This window comes from Mustelus asterias, chromosome 23 (genome assembly GCF_964213995.1).
Source record: "Mustelus asterias chromosome 23, sMusAst1.hap1.1, whole genome shotgun sequence".
Lineage (NCBI taxonomy): Eukaryota > Metazoa > Chordata > Chondrichthyes > Carcharhiniformes > Triakidae > Mustelus > Mustelus asterias.
Genome location: NC_135823.1, coordinates 71914026 through 71937362, shown reverse-complemented (window position 1 = coordinate 71937362; position 23337 = coordinate 71914026). Strand labels below are relative to the sequence as shown.

The 23337-nt window shown below is 43.2% G+C and overlaps 1 protein-coding gene across 3 annotated transcripts in view; it reads left to right on the top strand.

The window, feature by feature from the left end:
- smg1 (SMG1 nonsense mediated mRNA decay associated PI3K related kinase) overlaps positions 1 to 16850 on the top strand; it is a 181659-nt gene extending 164809 nt beyond the window's left edge. For all 3 annotated transcript variants that reach the window (XM_078240916.1, XM_078240917.1, XM_078240919.1), the window contains 3 exons: positions 94 to 273; positions 2318 to 2424; positions 15810 to 16850. In XM_078240916.1, coding sequence (XP_078097042.1) covers positions 94 to 273; positions 2318 to 2424; positions 15810 to 15887 — 365 coding nt within the window. In that variant the 3' untranslated portion in view covers positions 15888 to 16850. The remainder of the gene's footprint in view (positions 1 to 93; positions 274 to 2317; positions 2425 to 15809) is intronic.
- The last annotated feature ends 6487 nt before the right edge of the window (positions 16851 to 23337 follow it).

Sequence of the window (23337 nt, the reverse complement as noted above, 5' to 3'; positions counted from 1 at the left end):
TGTACCATCCTGTTTCTCGAAATCCTCTCCCTTTCTTCACAAGTCCAGTAGTGTGGGATTGTTTCATGTAGCCAATACTTGTTCTCCCTGCAGCTGTTCGCAGCAGTACAACTCAAAAGACACAACCAGAAGTTATGTCACAGAATGCACGGAAAATGGCTCAGAGAAACCTTGCTGCTTCAGCAAACACTCCTCCAGGCACGGCTATAGGACTAGGGAAGAATGTTGCTCCAAGTCCTAAGAAGGCAGCAAGAGACCCCAAGACTGGGAAAGGTAAGTTTATATCTGTGTCTAGTACTTAATATAGTAAGCATAAAGTCATCGCAACACAGGAGTCTGCTGAGTCCATGCCAGCTTACTGCAGGTGCAACACACCCATTCCCACTCCACTGCCGTTACCCCGTACCCTGTATTCCAAAGACAACTATCATATTCCCTTTTGAAAACCACAATTGAACCTGCCTCCACCGTACTGTCAGATCTAACACTGACCCCTGGGCAACCCTGTTTTATAACTTGCTGATTTCTGAAAAATAACCATCTGTCACTGAGCCACTCCATCCTGCTACCAGAATAGAAACATGCCATTCGGCCCATCGAGTCTGCGCTGACTCTCCGAAGAGCATCTTACCCAGACTCAACCTCCCCCATCCCCGTAACCCCACTCATTTAGCATGGCCGATTCACCTAACCAGCACATCTTTGCTATGTGGGAGGAAAACCAGAGCACCCGGAGGAAACCCATACAGACACGGGGAGAACATGCACACAGTCACCCAAGGCCAGAATCAAATCTGGGTTCCTGGCACTGGGGCAGCAGTGCTAACCACTGTGCCACCGTACCGCCCATTCTGTCAGCTTTGACAAGTGTGATGTGCCGTACTTTATCAAATGCCTTTTGGCAGTCTGTATACACCATATCAACATCATTATCCTTCATCAAACCCCTCTGTTACAACTAGAGCAATTTCATTAAAACTGCTTTGCCCTCAAACCTATGCTGGCTTTCCTTAATTATTCAGCATTCGTCTAAATGACTGTTAATTTCAGCTTTCCTTTGGTTGGCCTACACTTGCTGGGCTATTCCTTGCACCCTTTTTTTTGAACAGGGGCAGAAGATTTGCGATTTTCCAATTCTATGGCTCCACCCCGTGTCTGAGGAGGATTGAAAGATAACCAGCGCGCTTCCACAATTTCCATCCTTCCTTCTCAGCTTGGATGTATCTCGTTAACTTTACGTACAGCCAGCTTCACTAATACCACCTCTTTTTATCAATTTTAGCCTATCCACTATCTCTCTCACTCCTCTTTTACTCTGGGAGGCAGCATCTCCTTCCTTGGAAAAGACAGCTGCAAAACACACACTATCTCAGCCATGCTGCTCAATGGTGTAATTGTCCCAATTGCTCCCACTCCTTTCACCACCTTTTTTACTGGTTATGTTTATAGAGGACTTTTTCCTTTGTTAAATGCTAGTCTCTGCCATACTCTGGTTCTCTCTTTTGTTTGTTCAGCCTGGTTCTCGATTGTATTATCATGATGAGTTACGAATTGGGTAAATTGGCATTAATGCCTCAATTTAACACAGACTGATACTTGACTGGCTTTATTGATTGCATTTACATAATAGATCAAATTTCTATGTACTACTTCATGGTACGCAAATTCAAAGGGTTTTCTGTGAGACTTGAGTCCAGAGGTCATGAGTCCAAATTGCAGGACTTGAACATAAAATCTGGGTTGACATTTTATTATAATACTGAAGACTGCACGATTGTCCAAAGTGCCAATTTTAGGGTGAGATATTAAATCCAGACCTTGTCTTATTGTCTGTGTGGGTATAAAAGTGGTCCTGTTCAAAGAGGGGAAGCTGATCTCAACAGATTAACTGGTCATTTTCTCATTATTTGTGTGATCTTGCCATTTGTGAATTTTATGCTGATTGTCTACAAACTGGTTCCACTTTAGTGATATTTGGAACTAGTGCAGACTTTTGTACTTTTTTATGAACTGCGTTTAATCTCAAAATACTGCAGATGCTAGATATCTGAAATAAAAACAAAATGCTGGAAAAACTTAGCGGGTCTGGGAGCGCCTGAGGGAGTGAAGCAGTGTTAATGTTTCAGGTTCATGAACTGATGAAGGGTCTCAGTCTGAAATGTTAACACTCGCACGCTCTCATTCACTGCCCCCCCTCCTCAGATACGGCCTGGCCTGCATATTTCCAGCTTTTCTCTTTTTTTCCTTTAATCTTTATTGTACTTACTAACATGACGTTTATTTTATGAAAATTAAAGGCACATCCTTTTGCTTTCAGCCGTTCAGGAACGGAATTCCTATGCTGTTAGTGTGTGGAAAAGAGTGAAGGCCAAGTTGGAAGGTAGAGATGTGGATCCCAACAGGAGGATGACTGTTGCTGAACAGGTACAAAGCTGTCATGACATGTTTGTTTTTAATGATCATCTGTGTTTTTATAGAAAGCAGAGGGATGAAGGGCTTCAGTTACGTCGAGAGATTGGAAAAGCTGGGATTGTTCTCAATGTTTCTGGTTTCTATTGATGAGGAAAGATTGGGAAGTGATTTGAGAGAAGTATTTAGAATCATAAGGGGTCTGGACAGTGTCGGTGGGGAGGAAACTGTTTGAATGTCTGTTCTTTGTTCTTTTAGGGGGCTTTAGTTCAGTCGGGCAGCAAGGTCAGTGCAGGCTTGGAGGGCCGAAGGGTCTGTTCCTGTGCTGTAATCTTCTTTGTTCTTTGAAACTGTTCCCATTTGTTGAGGGGTTGAGAACATCAAGTTAAAGTAATTGGCAAAATAGGCAGTGGCGACCTAAGAAAAACTTTAAATGCAGTGAGTGCGTAGGATATGGAATGCACTGTTTGTGTGCTGGAGGCAGGATCAACCAAGGGTTTCAAGAGAGAATTGGAATATTATCTGAAGAGAAATAAACCTGCTGAGCTGCTGGGAAGGGAGGGGGGGTGGGGAAATGGGACAACAAAAAGCCAGCACTAGGCCAAATGATCTCCTTTCTGTGATTCTATTCTATCCAAAGTACAGCGACTGCTGTTTTCATGTTTACTGCTTTTAAAATTGAAGCCAACCCAAGACACTTGACAAAAGAGATGGACGTCAAATAGTAGTACAAGGCCATGACCAAAAACCTGGTTGAAGAAATAGATTTTAAGAGGTTCTTCAGTTGTTTAATTGTCCACCACCATTCACAATTGGGTGTGGCAGGACTGCAGATCTTAGATCTGACCTGTTGCTTGTGGAATCGTTTAGCTCTGTCTGTCACTTGTTGTTTATGCCGTTTGGCACACAGGTAGTGCAATGATATAGCTTCACCAGGCTGACACCTCATTTTTAGGTGTGCCTGGTGCTGCTCCTGGCATCCCCTCCAGCACTCTTCACTGAATCAGGGTTGATCCCCTGGCTTGGTGGTAATGGTAGAGTGGGGGTTACGCCAGGCAGAGGTTACAGATTGTGGTTGAGTACAATTCTGCTGCTGCTGATGGCCCACACCATAGGGATGTGTTCGGCACAACTTGTGGGCCGAAGGGCCTGTTTGTGCTGTAGTTTTTCTATGTTTCTACCTCATGGATGACCAGTTTTGAGCTGCTAGATCTGTTCAAAGTTTATCCCATTCAGCACAGTGTTAGTGCCCCACCGTATGATGGAGGGTATTCTCAATGTGAAGGCAGGACTTTGTCTACACAAGGACTGTGCAGTGGTCACTCCTACCAGTATTGTCATGGACAGATGCATCTGTGGCAGGCAGGTTGCTGAGGATCAGGTCAAGTATTTTTTTTTCTCTTGTTGGTTCCCTCACCACCTGCCGCAGGCCCAGTCTAGTGGTGCTACCGAGCCACAATAAATGTATGGGAACTTTTTTTAAAGGGTTTAAGATGGAGGAGAAAGCTCACAGTCTAAAGTTGTTGAACTCAGCCCTGAGGACTGTAACATGCCTAATCAGGTGAGATGCTGCTTCCTCTAGCTTGCACCGGGCTTCACTGGAGCATTGCAGAAGGCCAAGGACAAACATATGGACATGCGAGCAAGGTGCTGAGTTAAAATGATATTTCTAAGTGTTGCATTCTTAATTTTAGTTGCCCCTTGTGGGGGTTGGAGATATAAATTGACAGATGTTTCCATAAGGGAAGTTAATGTGAGCATCTTAATATTTGACACACTTACTGTTGAATTAACTAAAAGCTATGAGAGATGGATAAAATGAATCAAAGAACAAATGGTACAATTCTTGGAGCATCTTTATAATGCAGGAAATCTAAAGAGTGCTTAATGCGCGTTAGTGTAGCTGCAGAAACAAAGTTTTGTTTTTGGATGTGTTCTGTTGCAATGCTGTAGAGCAGAGGTTCCCGACCTTTTCAGTAACGCCGCATGCTGTAAGGAGACCAACAATTCCACGGCACACCCACTTTTTCAGCTGAATCGATTGCTCGGAAACACCCCACAATGTAGCAAACCGACAATGGCCAATCCCGTACAAGGGGTGGGGCCGCCCCGTGTCCCGTCTCCATGGAGAATGGAACGTTGGTGCCTGCTACATTTTTGGCGGGTTCTGTGTGGATACTCGCATTTCAGGCTGTTCAAAAAGAAAGACTTGGGAAGGCAGTATCGCAACCAGCAACAAATCTCATATTTATATATATTTTAAAATGCCTATCTTAAACTAGGCCATGGTCGGGGAGGAGGAGGAAATATTACAAACCCTGACTCTCAAATCGATAAGAGGTATTGCAGTCAAAAATGAGCGCGAGTAAAAGACCCTGATAGATCCAGAAATTGACCTGAACCGTTGAGTTAAATTTTTTTTTAATTGCTGAAATTCACTCTGGTCTGAGAGAGAGCAAACAGCAAGCGATTTCCAGCAAATCTGCACACCTCAAACTAAATGTAATCTGACATTAGAATTTGGAGGAACACTGCGCCTTTCAGCTAAAACCATACAAGATCGCAATTTATTTGTTAGTTGCAAATAGTGGCCTGTTTAAATCTAAAAATAAACACAAATCTCTCCAATCCCATGCACCACACTTTTTCCCTCTCTCTCGTTCACTCAGAGCTAGTGTCCAGATGAGCTGCAAGATATCCTTACAATCCGCACTCACACACCTGGATACCAGTGGCCCTGCAGTTATATCCTCCAAAATAAATCATTATTAAGGAGTTTTATATCTGACTTTAACCAAGGAAAGGCATTTGTGCAAATACATGGAGTAATGGTCAGTGGATATAAGTTTTTGCACTGGTAAATGAGGAATACAGGAGAAGAACACCAATAAAGTCGTGTTCAGCATGAGTCCAACTAATTGGTGGCAGGGTGTGATGTGAACTGTGCGAGGATCGGAACGTGCAGAGACAATAATCCTGATGTGAAATAAATTTGCTACGGGATCCTGCGGCCTCTAGGGCTTGGAATACAGAGCAAGAATCCTATACCTCTGCTAAGTATTCCATGAGGGTAGATTTTGAAGGTAGGAAGGTGAATAATGAATGTTGCATTCTCAATCCCTTTACTGGGGATGGCACAATGGTGCTGTAGGTAAAAGATACCTCTGAGACTGTTAGTGAGTCAAAGTACAGTGGCTTTATTACAAAAGCTTTTGGGAGAGATCTGGCACCTAACAGCGGTTTACCAGATTTCTCTCTGAACACAAATAAGTGTGGGTATTTCTACATCATGGTTCCCAGCACCAGTCACGACGTAAACTCTGGTATCAGTCAGGACCCGCAACGCTTCCGACTCCAGTCACGACGCAGCCCCCCAGCTTCAGCCAGGACCCACAGTTCGTCTGGCAGCTTCAGTCATGATGCAGTCATCGGCACGGTCACGACCCACAGCTTTTCCGGAGGCTTCGGCAGCTTCTTCATTGAAGTAACTTTTGTGGTCGGCTGTCCCAGCAGGAGTCCTCCTGTCAAACAGCCGTTATCGCACTCTACCATCTGCAGCTGTTTAACTATGTTTAGCGAGTACAAACAGGTAAGGTTTGCAATGTCTGCAAAATAACATTCACATTTAACTATCTGTCTTTATGGGCTTGCAAAATCTCACTAACTGTCCTGTCTGGAGACAATACACATCTCGTTAACCTGTGCTTAACCCTCTCTCCACTCACATTGCCTGTACCTTTAAGACTTGATTACCTGTAAAGACTCAGATTCCAACCATTATTTTGTAAATTGAGTTTGTGTCTTTATATGCCCTGTTTGTAAACAGAACTCCCACTCACCTGACGAAGGGGCAGCGCTCCGAAAGCTAGTGGCTTTTGCTACCAAATAAACCTGTTGGACTTTAACCTGGTGTTGTGAGACTTCTTACTGTGCTGTACGAGAAAGCCAGATACGATCTAAGGAGATCCATCAAAGATGCCAAAAGACAGTATCGGACCAAGCTAGAGTCCCAGGCTAGCCACATCGACCCCAGCCGACTATGGCAAGGTCTGCAAGACAAAAAAGGCTACAAGGGGGATAGAATATAAAAGCAGAGATGTCTTGCTGCATCTGTACAGGGCATTGGTGAGGCCGCAGCTGGAATACTGTGTGCAGTATTGGTCCCCTTATTTGCGGAAGGATATATTGGCCTTGGAGGGAATGCAGAGAAGGTTCACCAGGTTGATACCAGAGATGAGGGGTGTTGACTATGAGGAGAGACTGAGCAGATTGGGTTTGTACTCGTTGGAATTTAGAAGGCTGAGGGGGGATCTTATAGAGACCTATTAAGATAATGAAGGGGCTGGATAGGGTAGAGATGGAGAGATTCTTTCCACTTAGGAAACTAGAACTAGAGGGCACAGCCTCAAAATGAAGGGGGGTCAGTTTAGGACAGAGTTGAGGAGGAACTTCTTCTCTCAGAGGGTGGTGAATCTCTGGAATTCTCTGCCCACTGAAGTGGTGGAGGCTACCTCGTTGAATATGTTTAAATCACGGATAGATGGATTCCTGATCGGTAAGGGGATATAGGGGTTATGGGGATTAGGCGGGTAAGTGGAACTGATCCACTTCAGATCAGCCATGATCTTATTGAATGGCGGGGCAGGCTCGAGGGGCTGGATGGCCTACTCCTGCTCCTATTTCTTATGTTCTTAAGATGAAGGCATGTAAAATCGCCGGCTCCAACGCACCCCTCCCTGATGCGCTCAATGCATTCTATGCCCATTTTGAGCAAGAGGTCAACGAGAGCACGCCCTCCACCCTGGAAGCCCTGGATGAACTTGTATCTGGGGTCACCATTGCAGATGACAGAGCAGCTTTCTCGAAGGTCAACCCACGGAAAGCGACTGGCCCGGATGGGGTACCCGGATGAGCACTCAGATCCTGCACGGATCAGCTGGCGGGGGTATTCACAGACATCTTCAACCTCTCTTTACAACGATCTGAGGTCCCTATCTGCTTCAAGAAGACGACCATCATCCCGGTATCTAAGAAAAGCCAAGCAGCGTGCCTTAATGACTATCGGCCGGTGGCTCTGACATCCATCATTAGGAAGTGCTTCGAAAGGTTGGTCATGGCACGAATCAATTCCAGCCTCCTGGACTACCTGGATCCACTACAGTTTGCCTACCGCCGCAACAGATCCACAACATATGCCATCTTCCTGGCCCTGCACTCAACCCTGGAACACATAGATAACAAGGATACCTATGTCAGACTCCTATTCATTGACTACAGCTCAGCCTTCAACACCATTATTCCCATGAAACTCATCTCCAAACTCAGTGGCCTGGGCTTTGGCACCTCCCTCTGCAACTGGATCCTGAACTTCCTAACTCTCAGACCACAATCAGTAAGGATAGGCAACAACACCTCCTCCACGATCATCCTCAACACCAGTGCCCCACAAGGCTGTGTTCTCAGCCCCCTACTATACACCTATAACTGTGTGGCCAAATTCCCCTCCAATTCGATTTTCAAGTTTGCTGATGACACCACCGTAGTGGGTCGGATCTCAAACAATGACGAGACGGAGTACAGGAATGAGATAGAGAGAATCTGGTGAACTGGTGCGGCAACAATAATCTCTCCCTCAATGTCAACAAAAGGAAGGAGATTGTCATCGAATTCAGGAAGCGTAAAGGAGAACATGCCCCTGTCTACATCAATGGGGACAAAGTAGAAAGGGTCGAGAGCTTCAAGTTTTTAGGTGTCCAGATCACCACCAACCTATCCTGGTCCCCCCATGCCGACACTATAATTAAGAAAGCCCACCAATGCCTCTACTTTCTCAGAAGACTAAGGAAATTTGGCATGTCAGCTATGACTCTCATCAACTTTTACAGATGGACATAGAAAGCATTCTTTCTGGTTGTATCACAGTTTGGTATGGCTCCTGCTCTGCTCAAGACCGCAAAGAACTACAAAGGGTCGTGAATGTAGCCCAATCCATCACGCAAACCAGCCTCCCATCCATTGACTCTGTCTACACTTCCCGTTGCCTCGGCAAAGCAGCCAGCATAATTCAGGACCCCACGCACCCCGGACATTCTCTCTTCCACCTCCTTCCTTCAGGGAAAAAGATGCAAAAGTCTGAGGTCACATACCAACCAACTCAAGAACAGCTGCTTCCCTGCTGCTGTCAGACTTTTGAATGGACTTACCTTGTATTAAGTTGATCTTTCTCTACATCTTAGCTATGACTGTAACACTATATTCTGCACTCTCTCCTTTCCTTCTCTATGAACGGTATGCTTTGTCTGTATAGCGCGCAAGAAACTACTTTTCACTATGTTAATACATGTGACAATAATTCAAATCAAATGCGCTTTGAAATGATCTCGCATTTGTTATATCAAACCGCTACAAAACAAAGGGTGTACCTACATTACACTGGCTGCAGCAGCTCAAGAAGATGCCTTACTGTTACCTTTAAGGGTGGCTGGGGATGGACAATAAATACTGGCGCTGCCGGCAGCACTCCTCGCCAGAACGAATAAAATGAAAGTTATATAACCAGGGCACATGTTATTCACAGATTTGGATAGAATGAGTTGAGCAAGAGTGAATCGGTTTATTGAAACAGCAATGTTTAACAATCCATGTCTGTCTTCTGCATAAGCCTTCAGAGTATGGCTTAAATCAATTAGTTTGAAATCGGATTAAGTTTTGTGTGAAATCCTCTCAATATCAGTAGCAAGCAAGTTCTAAATTTCCTTGTGCTCTTGACATTCTTTTGGATCAGGTTATTTGCTGCTGCTTGTATCGCATCTGCAGGTCCAGTGTCTCAAAACCAGGAACCAGGAGACTGAGTCAGTGCTGGATTTCAGATCTTGCAGGTTTTCAGATAGCTGGATTTGAGACACTGCCTGTACTAAATTCTCCTTCAACCCTCATTCTCCACGTGCCAGCTTACTCTGATGGGGCCTAGTTTCCCAAGAGTTCAAGGCTACAAATGAAAATGTTGGTATTGCAGGGTGTGCAGAATTATTTACCTTAAATCAGCTTCTGTTTTCTTGACAATTTTTTCAGTGCTCCCAAGGACCAAAGTTAGCTTTGCTCAGTGAATATCCAGAAAGTACCAGACGACACTATCCTTTTCAGAAAGACAAAAAAATCTCTGTGCTCTGGAGCTAATCTGGTAACAATGATGAATGCTGTGATCTGTACGCAGCTACATGGAGAAGAAATCAAGTATAAAAACCAAACTAAAATTAACACTTATGGTTAATGCACGATTGGAATTTGATACATCAGCTGTTGGGCTCCTTTCAATATTATTATTGCAAAATACAATTGAATCAGCATATCTTCCAAGTTTAGAATACTGTGAAAAATACAGTACACCACTTCTGAGATCCAATGCTTAATTATTGCACAAAGTGCTTGCTTCGAGACATAATAGTGACTTTGACATATTTGTCTTGGTTTAGACAATTCACCACTTTTGTAAGGTTTGCAAGATTTAATATCTTCTCATTTAGGACCAGGTGATAATTTGATACATGTCTCTAAGTTGGTTGATTCAGTCAATCTTATTCACCCCACTATAAATGTTAATTTTCTGATTCAAATCAGTTTCCATTGACGTACCTTCAGTAGTTCTAAGTACCCATTTGTAATAGCATATTAATTTGTGTACTTGTGTTTTTCTTTTAGAAACATAGAAAAGAATAGTAGGAGTTGGTCATTCGGATCTTCAAGCCTGCTCCACCATGAACGCGATTATGGCTGATCTCTCTCAACGCCATATCCCTTCTTGTCCTCATACCCCTTGACACCTTCTAGAAATCTATCTGTCTCCTTCATAAATATATTCAGTGATCTGGCCTCCAAACCTTCTGTGGTAGAGAATTCTGCAAGTTCACCATCCTCTGAGTGAAGAAATTTCTCCTCATCTCGGTCCTAAACCCGTATCCTGAGACTGTGACCCCTTACTCTCGACCCCCCCCCCCCCCAGCCAGAGGAAACAACATCCCTGCATCCAGTCTCTCCAGCCCTGTCAGAATCGAATACTGGTCAGTTTGATCCCCCCTCATTCTTCTAAATTCCAGTGAATACAAGTTCAGTTGACCCAATCTCTCCTTTTATCAAGCACTTGTTCTAATTGCAGCATTAACTTGATCCCATTCAGAACAGCAGAAACAAACACCTGTGACTTGGTTCTTATCGTAGTCAGAAGTGGCTGTCAGTAGCTCACTTGGTAAATGTTTGGTACTGAGTAATATCCTCCAGAAAGATTGCAGGATCAGCTGCGCTTTATCAAGTCAGCTCATTTCACCAAGTGGCAGGAGGAGAGGAATGCTTTGGTTAACTGTACTCAACCACTCCTGATTATTATCCAGTGATCCTTGCTGGCAACCCTCTATATAGGATTGTCAAATAAGGATGGGATTGAATTGTTCCAGTGCTCTCCATGCTGAATAAGAAACTTGTGTTTGTTGAGTCAGCTCATGTGAAGATTATCTGAGTGCTGGAACACTTTGGATATGAGGGATCAGGTCTCATTATGATTTTCTACCTTCAAGAGAAGAGAAATTAAGGATAAGAGAACGAAGACAAAGCAATTTCAATGATAACTGATGTAAAATTAAACTATGTAGTAGTTAAAATTGCACATTGCGTCAAAGCATATTTGCTATACCAAAGCCCCACAATTATAAATGTTACATAGATGTTGCAGGAGAGATGGTGGCACAGTGGTAATGTCTTTGGACTAGTAACCCACAGGCCCAAGCAAATGCTCTGGGGACATGATTCAAATCCCACCATGGCAACAGTTTAAAGTTAATTTATTAGTGTCACAAGTAGGCTTACATTAACACCACAATGAAGTTACTGTGAAAATCCTCTAGTCACCACACTCCGTCACCTGTTCGGGTACACTGAGGAAGAATTTAGCATGGCCAATGCACTTAACCCGCACGTCTTTTGGACTGTGGAAGGAACCCAGAGGAAACCCACGCAGACACGGGGAGAACGTGCCGACTTCACACGGACCGGGACCCAAGCTGGGAATTGAACCTGGTCCCTGGTGCGATGAGGCAGCAATGCTAACCACCGTGCCACCCACTGGTGAATTTAATTAACTCTGGAATGCAAATCTAGTATAGACAATGGTCCCCATGAGAAACATCACAGATTGTTGTAAAATTCCATCGGGTTCACTAATGTTCTTTGCGAGAAAATCTGCTGGCCTTATCTTGTCTGGCCTTATCTTGTCTGGCCTTATCTTGTCTGGCCTTATCTTGTCTGGCCTTATCTTGTCTGGCCTTATCTTGTCTGGCCTTATCTTGTCTGGCCTTTGTGACTTTGGACCCACAGCAATGAGGTTGACTCTTTCATGATCTTCTGAAATGATGTAGCAAGCCTCTCAGTTCACGGGCAATTAAGAATGGGCAACAATTGATCTAGCAAGCTACTCAGCTCAAGTGTAACAAATGCTGACCTTGCCAGTGGCATCCATAGCCCAGAAAAGTACAAAGGAAAAGAAGGATTCTTGCTCTATCTAGGAAATCTAGAACTGGAGATCTCCGTCTTAAAATAAGTGATTGTCCATTTAGGAAAAATTCCTTCAAAGGCTTACATTAAACCTCAGGTATATTCATGACAAATCAATTGATTTTTGGATACAACAACTTATTAAATACCTTTTAACATAATGAAATTTCCCAAGGTGCTCTACGGAAGCTATATGAGCCATTATGTCAGGTAAACAAAAGCTTGGTCAAAGTGGTAAGTTTTAAGGAATGTCTTAGAGGAAAGTGAAGTAGCGAAGCAGAGAGGTGTAGGTGAGGTTTTTCCAGAGCTTGGGGTCTAGGTGTAGCCACCAGTCATGCAGGGATAAAATCAGGGATGCAAGTGGGATTCAGATATCTCAAGATTGTTTGTCTGGAGGAGATTAGAGATATGAGGGGCGAGATCGCAGAAGGATTTGATTAGGAGGATGAGAATCTTAAAGAAGTTGCTTGAATGAGAGCCAATGTCGGTCAGTATAGGGGATGTGAGACTTGATGCAAATTAAAACACGGGCAGCAGAGTTTTGGCTGATGTCAAATTTATGGAAGTTGGAATGTGAGACAGCAGCCAAGAGCTCATTTGAATAGTCTAAAGATAAAGGCATGGGTGAGGGTTTTAGCAACAGATACACTGAGACAGAGATACAATCAGGTAATGTTACAGAGGTGGAGATGGGTCTTGGAGATTGCATGTACGTAAGATAGGAAACTCATCTTGGGGCCAAATGTGACACCTAATCTCAAACTGCCAGGGAGAGGGTTGGAGTTGCTCACTAGGGAATAGAGTCCTGGGAATGGAGACTTCCCTGCAGCCTAGGATAGATCCTTGGCCACCAGAGTTAATGGTATGGGAGCAGGAAGATGAGCCACTGCCAGTAATTCTATAACTATGATTAGATAAGAATGGAACCAGGAGAGAGCAGCCCATCCAGCTGGGGTGGCATGGAAGAAGATGGTTTCCTCAACCCTGCCAAAGGCAGACAGGTCAAGAAGGATGAGGAGGAAAGTTTACCTTTGTCACAGTCACATAGGATGCCATTGTTGATTTTGAGAACTGGTTTGGCACTGGCAGGGATAGAAACCCAAGTGGAGGGATTCAAACATGGCATTCCAGGAAAGATTTAGGAGGGATAAATGCATTAGAACATAAGAACTAGGAGCAGGAGTAGACCATCTGGCCCCTCGAGCTTGCTCCGCCATTCAATAAGATCATGGCTGATCTTTTTGTGGATTCAGCTCCACTTACCCACCCACTCACCATAACCCTTAATTCCTTTACTGTTCAAAAATGTATCTATCCTTGCCTTAAAAACATTCAATGAGGTAGCCTCAACTGCTTCACTGGGCAGGGAATTCCACAGATTCACAACCCTTTGTGTGAAGAAGTTCACATGGGCTGCACGGTAGCACAGTGGTTAGCACTGCTGCTTCACAGCTCCAGGGACCTGGGTTCGATTCCCAGCTTGTCTGTGTGGAGTTTGCACATTCTCCTCGTGTCTGCATGGGTTTCCTCCGGGTGCTCCGGTTTCCTCCCACAGTCCAAAGATGTGCGGGTTAGGTTGATTGGCCATGCTAAAATTGCCCCTTGGTGTCCTGAGATGCGTAGGTTAGAGGGATTAGCGGGTAAATAGGGATATGGGGGTAGGGCCTGGGTGGGATTGCGTTCGGTGCACTCAATGGGCCGAATGGCCTCTTTCTGCACTAGGGTTTCTATGATTCTATGAAGTTCTTCCTCATCTCAGTTCTAAACCTGCTTCTCCTTATTTTGAGGCTGTGCCCCCTAGTTCTAGTTTCACCCACCAGTGGAAACAACTTCCCTGCTTCTATCTTATCTCTTCCCTTCATAATCTTCTATGTTTCTATAAGATCTCCCCTCATTCTTCTGAATTCCAATGAGTATAGCCCCAGTCTACTCAGTCTCTCCTCATAAGCCAACCCTCTCAACTCCGGAATCAACCTAGCGAATCTCCTCTGCACCCCCTCCAGTGCCAGTATATCCTTTCTCAAGTAAGGAGACCAAAACTGTACACAGTACTCCAGGTGTGGCCTCACCCAGCACCTTATACAGCTGCAACATAACCTCACTGTTTTTAAACTCCATCCTTCTAGCACGGTAGCACAGTGGTTAGCACTGCTGCTTCACAGCTCCAGGGTCCCGGGTTCGATTCCTGGCTCGGGTCACTGTCTGTGTGGAGTTTGCACATTCTCCTCGTGTCTGCGTGGGTTTCCTCCGGGTGCTCCGGTTTCCTCCCACAGTCCAAAGATGTGCGGGTTAGGTTGATTGGCCAGGTTAAAAATTGCCCCTTAGAGTCCTGGGATGCGTAGATTAGAGGGATTAGTGGGTAAATATGTGGGGGTAGGGCCTGGGTGGGATTGTGGTCGGTGCAGACTCGATGGGCCGAATGGCCTCCTTCTGCACTGTAGGGTTTCTATGAATAAAGGACAAAATTCCATTTGCCGTCTTAATTATCTGCTGCACCTGCAAACCAACTCCTTGTCATTCCTGCACAAGGACACCCAGGCCCCTCTGCACAGCAATTTTTTACCATTTAAATAATAGTCCATTTTGCTGTTATTCCTACCAAAATGGATGACCTCAGGGACTTTGACGAGGAAATTGTGGGGGTTGAATGTGCGACAGAGTTTGTAAGGACAGTAGGAGCAAGGATTGGTATTTTGAGGACAGAGGCAATGATGGCAGATTAAAGGAGAAAGGGGCAACAACTGAAGAGAGAACAGTTTCTGTATCTGACATGGGGCCAAGGGCATAGTTGACAGTTCAGTGGGAATAGGATTGAGGGAACATCTCATGGGCAAGATCAGAGAGGGCATGAGGTGAGATGGGGAAGAAACTAAAGAAATTAGTTCAGGGTAGGGGAGAGCATTAAATGAAGTTTGGCCTGGTGGGTTGGTGGAAGTGAGGGACAGCAGATTGGAGTGAGAAAGAAATCCTTGAGCTCCTTGCAGTTGTTGCAGCGGATCGGAGTTTGAGCTGATCTGCAATGGAGTCATAAAACAAAGAGTTATCTTTGTATTCCAGGATGATCCTGGAATAGTAAGCAGTTTTGGAAGTGCAAAACAGTTTTCCGTGGTCCAGGCAGATCCGGCAGTGGATGCTGAACCAGTTATCCAGTGTATCCTCTCAAGTCTGCGCCCCTTGGACTTGAGGGAATGAAGTTGAGGGCCATAACAGGAGAATGGCCAGGGTGAGAGAGAGCAATGGTTTTACTGGGGATCAGGGCACCCAAGGTAGTGCATGAGAGTGTAGCTGAGCAGATTGATAGCTGGAGACATGTGCCGATCAGAGGGCCAAAGGCCCAACAGTTGGGATTTTCGAAGCTCAGTTGTAAGTGATTTGAGGGAGTGTTCATCTCCAAGGACGGATACACAAGGATGGGACATGGAAGAAGGATCTGGGTGGTAGGTAATCAGAGAGGGTGATCAAGATGGCTTTTCCTGCAATGGGACCAGCAAGACCACATGAGATGGCAAGGTCCGGGGAAATGGGCAAAACGCAGGAATGTAGAGTTACGGTGGGTGAACAGCCATGATCATACTGGATGGTGTAGCTGGTTTGAAATGCTGAATGTATGCCTCCTGTTTGTGCTTATCTCTGAAAATTAAAATACTGTGCTTCAAATCTGAGGTTTGAAAATTCAATACACATTTTTAAAATCTCTGAAAAGGAATATAGCTACTAATTAATTAGGGTCGCTTTGAATTTGTCCTGGAACAATTTGAGTTCAACTTTGTCTCATCTACAATTGTTGGCCTTTAACGCATTTATCAGTTAAGTCGATGTTAACCTAAAAATAAACCTTCTCCACTCCTTGTATTTTCTAGGTTGATTACGTGATTAAAGAAGCTACTAATCTAGATAACTTGGCACAACTGTATGAAGGTTGGACGGCGTGGGTATGAACTGGAATACAGTGGATCTCTCTGGTTCAATGAGGTCAGGCATCCACCAGAATCAACTCGGCCACAGGCATCTATAGCCACACCATGGCAGGTGTTGATGCATTCTGGGGCTTAATCTGAGGTAATCTAGGAATCCCCGTGCATTCGGAGTGGTTAGTCAGAAGGCTGCACTCAGGGATATGCTTATATGGTCTGCACCCCAAGGTCAAGGGCCATAGAGCCCAGTCTGAATTACACGATTGTCTTTCTGTCATACAAGAACTGCAGAAGTATCGAGGGTGTAGGTGCAGAAACGATTGCTATCCTACTGAGTACAGAGTGATTTTGAAAACTTAAATTCCATCGACCCTGTGAACATTCAAGTCACAAAGTACTAAACCCTGCTGAAAGGTAATTTAGAAAACTGGGGCCCTAAAGAAAGAAATCTATTGATTCACGTGATTCCAGTTGGATAACGACTTCACTGGCTGGCTTGCCCTTGAAGATGGCCATCCAGTAAGAAAACCAAGGCTGGGAGAAACTATGGACTCCAGAAGCAGCCCAAAAAAAAAACTAAGATTGGATATACTATACGGGACTTGTGTGAGGAAGATGACAGCACCCTGATCTTTTGTTAGCTTTCTCTTATAGGTGTATGCTAGTTTAGCAAAGTGCTTCTTGGATGCCTGTAATTCTGTTTCCTGTGATTGAAATCCAGTAGTAGTCATCAACCATTTTAATGTAGACATTTTGCAACATACATAATCTGGAAGACTACGTGAAAGCATTGACAGATCCATGGTAAACTAAAGGGTTAGGTGTTTCCATGCATACACTTTAAAGTACTTTCTTTCCTTCCTGTTTTGTTACTTGGAAATAAAAGGTCATGGATATTTTTGTGTAACTTCATCATGCAGGTTTTGCCATTTGTATGAATAAAATGCTGAATAAACCCTCAAAAATGTATTTGAAAGTGACACACCATGACCAAATAAGTGTTTTTTTTTTTAATTGATCTCGCTTCTCTTGCAAGCTTTTACTTGTGCTTTTTTTTTGTTCTGATCTTCCATGGCAATCCAAAGTCAGCATTGCTTGCAGAGATGTTTTAAAAACATCTGCCCTCTCTAAGGTCACGTAACTTCACCCCATTATTATCTGGCATTTTACTTTCCCCTCTTTTTTTTGCTCATTCTTTCTTTTCCCCTTCCCCCACCCCAATGATCAGTGCTGTGTTCTGTAGGTTTGTGATTTCATCATTTTTATAAATGTTTTGGGGAAATTGCTTTGGACGTTATAAATCACAAAATGAAGAGTAAAGTTCTTTTCGGATAAAACAGTACACACTCACCCTCATTGTATCAGACTTAATTTTAGCAATGTAGATTCCGAGCTGTGTTTTACATTTAGCTGGCAAAAGTAATAAAGAATGGCCTTTGGTGGAGGTATATGGTGTGTGGTACTTTTAAACTGTCACAAAATGGTTTAACTTTGTCCTGTGAAGAAATCATTCTTCAGCATTATACAGATTAATGCAAAGAACATCAAATCATACATACTCACCATTTCATTTTGATTGCAGCTTCCTTGCATCTATTGCTCTACTTTAAGGTAAATTAAATGTCAACAGTACTTTTTTAAAAAGTTATATTTTGAGAAAATTGCAGTCTCTCTTCCCTCTGATTTAAAAACAAAACTCTCTCTCCGGCCCCCATCATGAAGCTGTCCCTCAGTTGAACGGCTGCAGTGGACCAGATCTTGCTCCGGTTTATAATTTCACTTGGTCAGCTGTCAGTAAACAGAGCCAGCAGTATGAGCCTAACATATTCACTGTTGAGGTTTTCTCCCTCTCCTGCTAAGGGATTCCCAAGCCAAGTGTGGCCATGAATGTGTAGAACTGATGCGTACAAGCAATAGATTACAAATGCCAGACTGAAGTTTTAACACTGACTTTGGAGTGGCCGCTTGTTCTGGAGCTAACAAGCTACTTCAACCTCTTTATGATATAATTCCATCCTGATGAGTGCAGAGTTAATTTACCAAGAAATGCTGAAAACAATATGCATTTAATTTGGCACTTGGAACAGTGACTACACTTCAATAGTATTTCATTGGCTATAAAATGGTTTCGGAGATCCTGAGGTCGTGAAAGGAGTACATAAATGCAAGTTCGTTCTTTGAGAAAATTGAATGGGAAATGGTGCGTTTGATATCTGTACTTGAACATGAATCCTGTTTGTATTATGCACATTGTTTATAAAAAGAACTCAACTAATTAAAATGATGAAATATTGTACTGCTACAGATTTACATCCAAGACCATATTTCCAATAAATTTATTACATTCACAGTGTTCTTGGCATCGGCACTATTTTCTCTTTTGTCCAATTCCAGAAAAAAAAACTTGATAGGAAGAAAGTTAATCGCAACAAAGGGACTGCACTCTTGATACCGGTTAGAATCATCTTAGAATTTCAATGGTATTTTCCTCTCCCCGGGGTTCAGGATTTCGCAGGTATAACTTGGCTTAGATTGCAATTCAGTATTTTTACATACCACAAACAAAATGTTGTAAGTTGCTACTTGGGTGACCTTTACTTGTATATCAGGTAAATATTTGTTAGCTCCTTTCTGCTATCTGTATGCAGAAGCCTTTTTAAGCCTGTTGAAGCTGTTAGCATCCCGAGTTACTTTTTTTCATTAAATTGAAAATTTGCTCCATCATTGGGACCTCGATTCCAAAGTTCTGTGAATTGTTGTATCCATCTCTTGTCCATGGATAGCATACAGTGGAGGCTTATGTACTGTCATACTGTACATCCTTTGGACTTAATTTAAAGGATTCAGTGAACTTTTGTAATATAAATCAAAATTCTTGAGGATGGAGTGGTCTTTAGTTGCTCCTGGCCCAGAAACGTGAAGTCTGTAATTTTGGAAATATCTTGAAGATTTCAGTAGTCTGGTCAAGTGGACAGAAATGTGGCAAATGGAATTCATTTGGGAGGTCAAACAAGGAAAAAGATTACACAATAAATGGGAGAACACGGAGGGGTGTCAAGGAATTGAAGGACCTTGGAGTGAATGCCTGAAGGTTGCAGGGCAGGTGGTTAAGAAGACAAATGGAATCCTTTCATTTATTAGCCGAGGTATAGAATATCAGAGTAGGGAGGTTATGCTGAAATTATATAAAACATTAGTTACAACTCGAGTAGTGTGTGCAGCTCTGATCACCTCATTACAGAAAGGATGTAATTGCATTAGAGAGGCTACAGAGAAGATTTATGAGAATGCTGCCACCCAGGACTGGGAAAGGCTAAGGTTGTTCATCATGGAACAGAGGAGACTCAGAGATTTGATTGGGATGTACAAAACTGAGGGGCCCGGATAGAGTGGATGGGCAGGACCTAGCAGAGAGATCAGTGAGTCGGAAGCAGAGATTTGAAGTGATTGGTAGAAGGATTGGAGTGGGTTTGTGGGGGTCTGGAACACTCTGCCTTGAAAGGCTGGTAGAGGCAGAAACCCTCAACTCATCTAAAAGGGGTCTGGATATGCACCCATGTGTAACCTGCAGAGCAATGGACCAAATGTAAGTGAGAATCGACTGAGTGCCTTGTTTTTCAGCTGGCACGGACATGATGAGCCAAGTGGCCTCTTTCTGTGCTGTAAATGTTCTATAATTCTGTCTCTACTGAGTGGAGAAAACTAATAGCATAATGGAATGAAAAGGGCTCCCTGCTATGTGAAGGAAAAGGAAGCAGTTTATAATGTATCTTGTCTTGTTGAGCTGGTATGCCTAGATAGAATTAAAAAATAATTTACGTTTGTTTAAAGCATCATTTTGTACCACAATATGTTAGAGTTTAGTTAACATTCTAACCTCAGTCCAACATGTGGGTCCCACTCCATGCTTTTGAATGCTGGATCCTCTGAAACACATCAACGTGTTATTCATCTCATTGCTGTTCGTGGGATCTTACTTTGCACAAGCTGATGCAGTGTTTCCTTACACTTCAGAATAATGCACCATGTGAAGCGCTTCGTGACATTTCAGAGATGCGATGAGGTGCAATATAAATGTTTTTAATGGCATGATGCTAATGAGGCATCTCATTACTGATTCCTCTTCTTATCGGGAATAAATAAATCAAGTGCCACAAATACGGTCAACCGTGTTTTTAATTGAAGGAACCATTTAAGTGTTATTGCTTGTATTTTTTTGAGAAACAGGGCATTGTGGTGTGATGTAGTAAATACTTAATGAATGTCTACCTGTTGAAGACCTGATTCCATTGGCGGTGTTTGGGACCAATCTTGTGAATGCACTAAACTGAGTTTATTTTTCCTTTAGAAATAAGTACTGCACATAAATATTTTTGGATAAATGTGCTGTCACTGAAGTTTTAGCAATTTGAATAAGGAAAGGGACATTGTGGGTGTTCAAAAAGTTATAGACCTGCTCTGTATCAACCTCTTCACTGTGTGGAGGATAACTTTATTCAACAAATACGTAACGTTTTGTCAACTGGAAAAGAAATTTGTGTGGGGGGAGTGGAAAGGATTGGGGGTTCTAATTGGTTGGCTGGTCATCAGTGCAATCATTCAGTTCTTGTGACCATTCCCTAAAAAATTGAGACATTTATAAAACTGTTGCTAAAGATGTTAGGGAGTTTACAGAATATTGCCCCAAGCTAGGAAACTTGGCTCTGCCAACTTTGAATGCAGGTTTTTTTTAAGGAACTCCCTGCCATGCCACTGTTCTACAATTTCATTAGCCTAGCATTAAAGATGTTCCCCAAGTTTCATCTGTTCTATTGACAGTCCCTTTCCATCATAAAGGAATTGTTGTTTTCCAGGCAAACCCCATACTGGAATGTGAGAGAAAACTGGATTAGGCGTTTATAGTCTCAGGCAGTAGTTGGAATTGTTAAGAAATACTTTCCAGTATGCACACATTCATACCTTCTGTATCCAAGACCTTCATACCTACTGTATCCACTTTAGGTGCCTGGAGCTAAAGGCTGAGCTGTTTTTAGCTCCAGACACCTAAAGTGGCCAATCTTAGTATCCAGGCGAGGCTGCAAGGACCTTTTATGGAAAAGCTGTCCGATTCTTTGCTGAACCAAAGGCAATCAAAATGTTGGGCACAGGATAGAAAACCAGGTAAGGTGATCAATCTGGGAAACTATGGAGTGTTCTTTGGTCGAACATCCTTGTGTAATGACAATGTTACTAAGCAAATCTGATCAATTTGAACCAAGTATTACCACTAACTAGTTTTAGCTTGGACTGCTGCTAAGGGAGGATGTTGACCCAGTGACTGAAGGAACGGTGATATATTCCCAAGTCAAGATGGTGTGTGGTTTGCAGGAGAACTTGCAGATGTTCGTGTTCCCAAACATACACATTAGCAGGGGAAGGCTACCTGACCCTACAAATGTGCTCCACCATTCAATAAGCTCATGGCTGATCTGATTGTAACTTTGATCCCATATTCCTGCCTACCCCTGATAACTTTTCACCCCTTTGAGCCAAGATTCTATCTAGCTTTGCCTTAAAAATATTCAAAAGACTCTGCTTTCACTGCTTTTTGAGGAAGAGAATGCCAAAGACATTCAACCCTCTAAGAAAAAGCAATTTCTCATCTGTCTTAAATGAGTGATCCCTTATTTTTAAACAGTGACCCTTAATTCTAGATTCTCTGACAAGAGGAAACATCCCTTCCACATCCACCCTGTCAATACCCCTCAGATCTTAAAGGATTCAATCAAGTTACATCTTACTCTTCTAAACTCTACGATACAAACTTAAACTTTCCAACCTTTCCTCATTAGACAATCCACCCATTCCTTGTATTAGTCTAGTTACCTTCTCTGAACTGCTAATGCATTTACACCTGTCTTCGACAAAGGAGACCTATACTGAACACAGTACCCCAGATGTGATCTCACCAATGCCCTATACAACTGAATCATAACCTCCCTACTTTTAAGAACTAGGAGCAGGAGTAGGCCATATGTCTCCTCGAGCCTGCTCCACCATTCAATAAGATCATGGCTGATCTTTTCATGGACTCAGCTCCACTTGCCCCCCCCCCCCCCCCCCCGCTCACCATAACCCTTAATTCCTTTACTGTTCAAAAATTTATCTATTTTTGCCTTAAAAACATTCAATGAAGTAGCCTCAACTGCTTCACTGGGCAGGGAATTCCACAGATTCACAACCCTTTGGGTGAAGAGGTTCCTCCTCAACTCAGTCCTAAATCTGCTTTCCTTTATTTTGAGGCCATGCCCCCTAGTTCTAGTTTCACCCGCCAGTGGAAACAACTTCCCTGCTATTTTATTTATTCCCTTCATAATCTTATGTTTCTATAAGATCTCCCCTCATTCTTCTGAATTCCAATGAGTATAGCCCCAGTCTACTCAGTCTCTCCTCATAAGCCAACCCTCTCAACTCCGGAATCAACCTAGTGAATCTCCTCTGCAACCCCTCCAGTGCCAGTATATCCTTTCTCGGGTAAGGAGACCAAAACTGTACACAGTACTCCAAGTGTGGCCTCACCAGCACCTTATACAGCTGCAATATAATCTCACTTTTTAAACTCCATCCCTCTAGCAATAAAGGACAAAATTCCATTGGTCGTCTTAATTACCTGCTGCACCTGCAAACCAACTCCTTGAGATTCCTGCACAAAGACACCCAGGTCCCTCTGCACAGCAGCATGCTGCAATTTTTTACCATTTAAATAATAGTCCATTTTGCTGTTATTCCTACCAAAATGGATAACTTCACATTTACCAACATTGTACTCCATCTGCCAGACCCTCGCCCACTCACTTAGATTATCTATATCCCTTTGCAGACGTTCAGCGTCCTCTGCACACTTTGCTCTTCCACCCATCTTACCGTCATCTGCGAATTTTATAATTAAATTATCTCAAATGATAACCTTCTAACACTTTTAATTACATTCTTTTTCTTTATTCTTTCATGGGATTTGGGTGTTCCCGGCAAGGCCAGAATTTGTTGCCCATTCTTAATTGCCCCTGAACTGAGCAGCAGTAAAGAGTCAACCACATTGCTGTGGGTCTGGAGTCACATATGGATCAGACTGGGTAGGGAGGGCAGATTTCCTTCCTTAAAGGGCATAAGTGAACCAAAAGGGTTTTTCCAACCATCGACAAAGGTCTAATGATGACCATCAAACCAATAATTCCAGATTTTTATTGAACTCAAATTTCACCATCTACTATGGTCAGATTCAAACCTGGGTCTGCAGGGCAGTACTGTGGATCTCTGAATTACTAATCCAGTGACAATACCACTATGCCACTACCTCCCTGGACATGTATACTAGCCTTTTGTGATGCATGTTCTAGGATACCCAAATTCTTCTGCACCTCAGCTCTGCAAACTCGCACCATTTAAGGTCATTTTTAAACATGTTTCCTGTCAATTTCCATTTGCCAGATTTTTG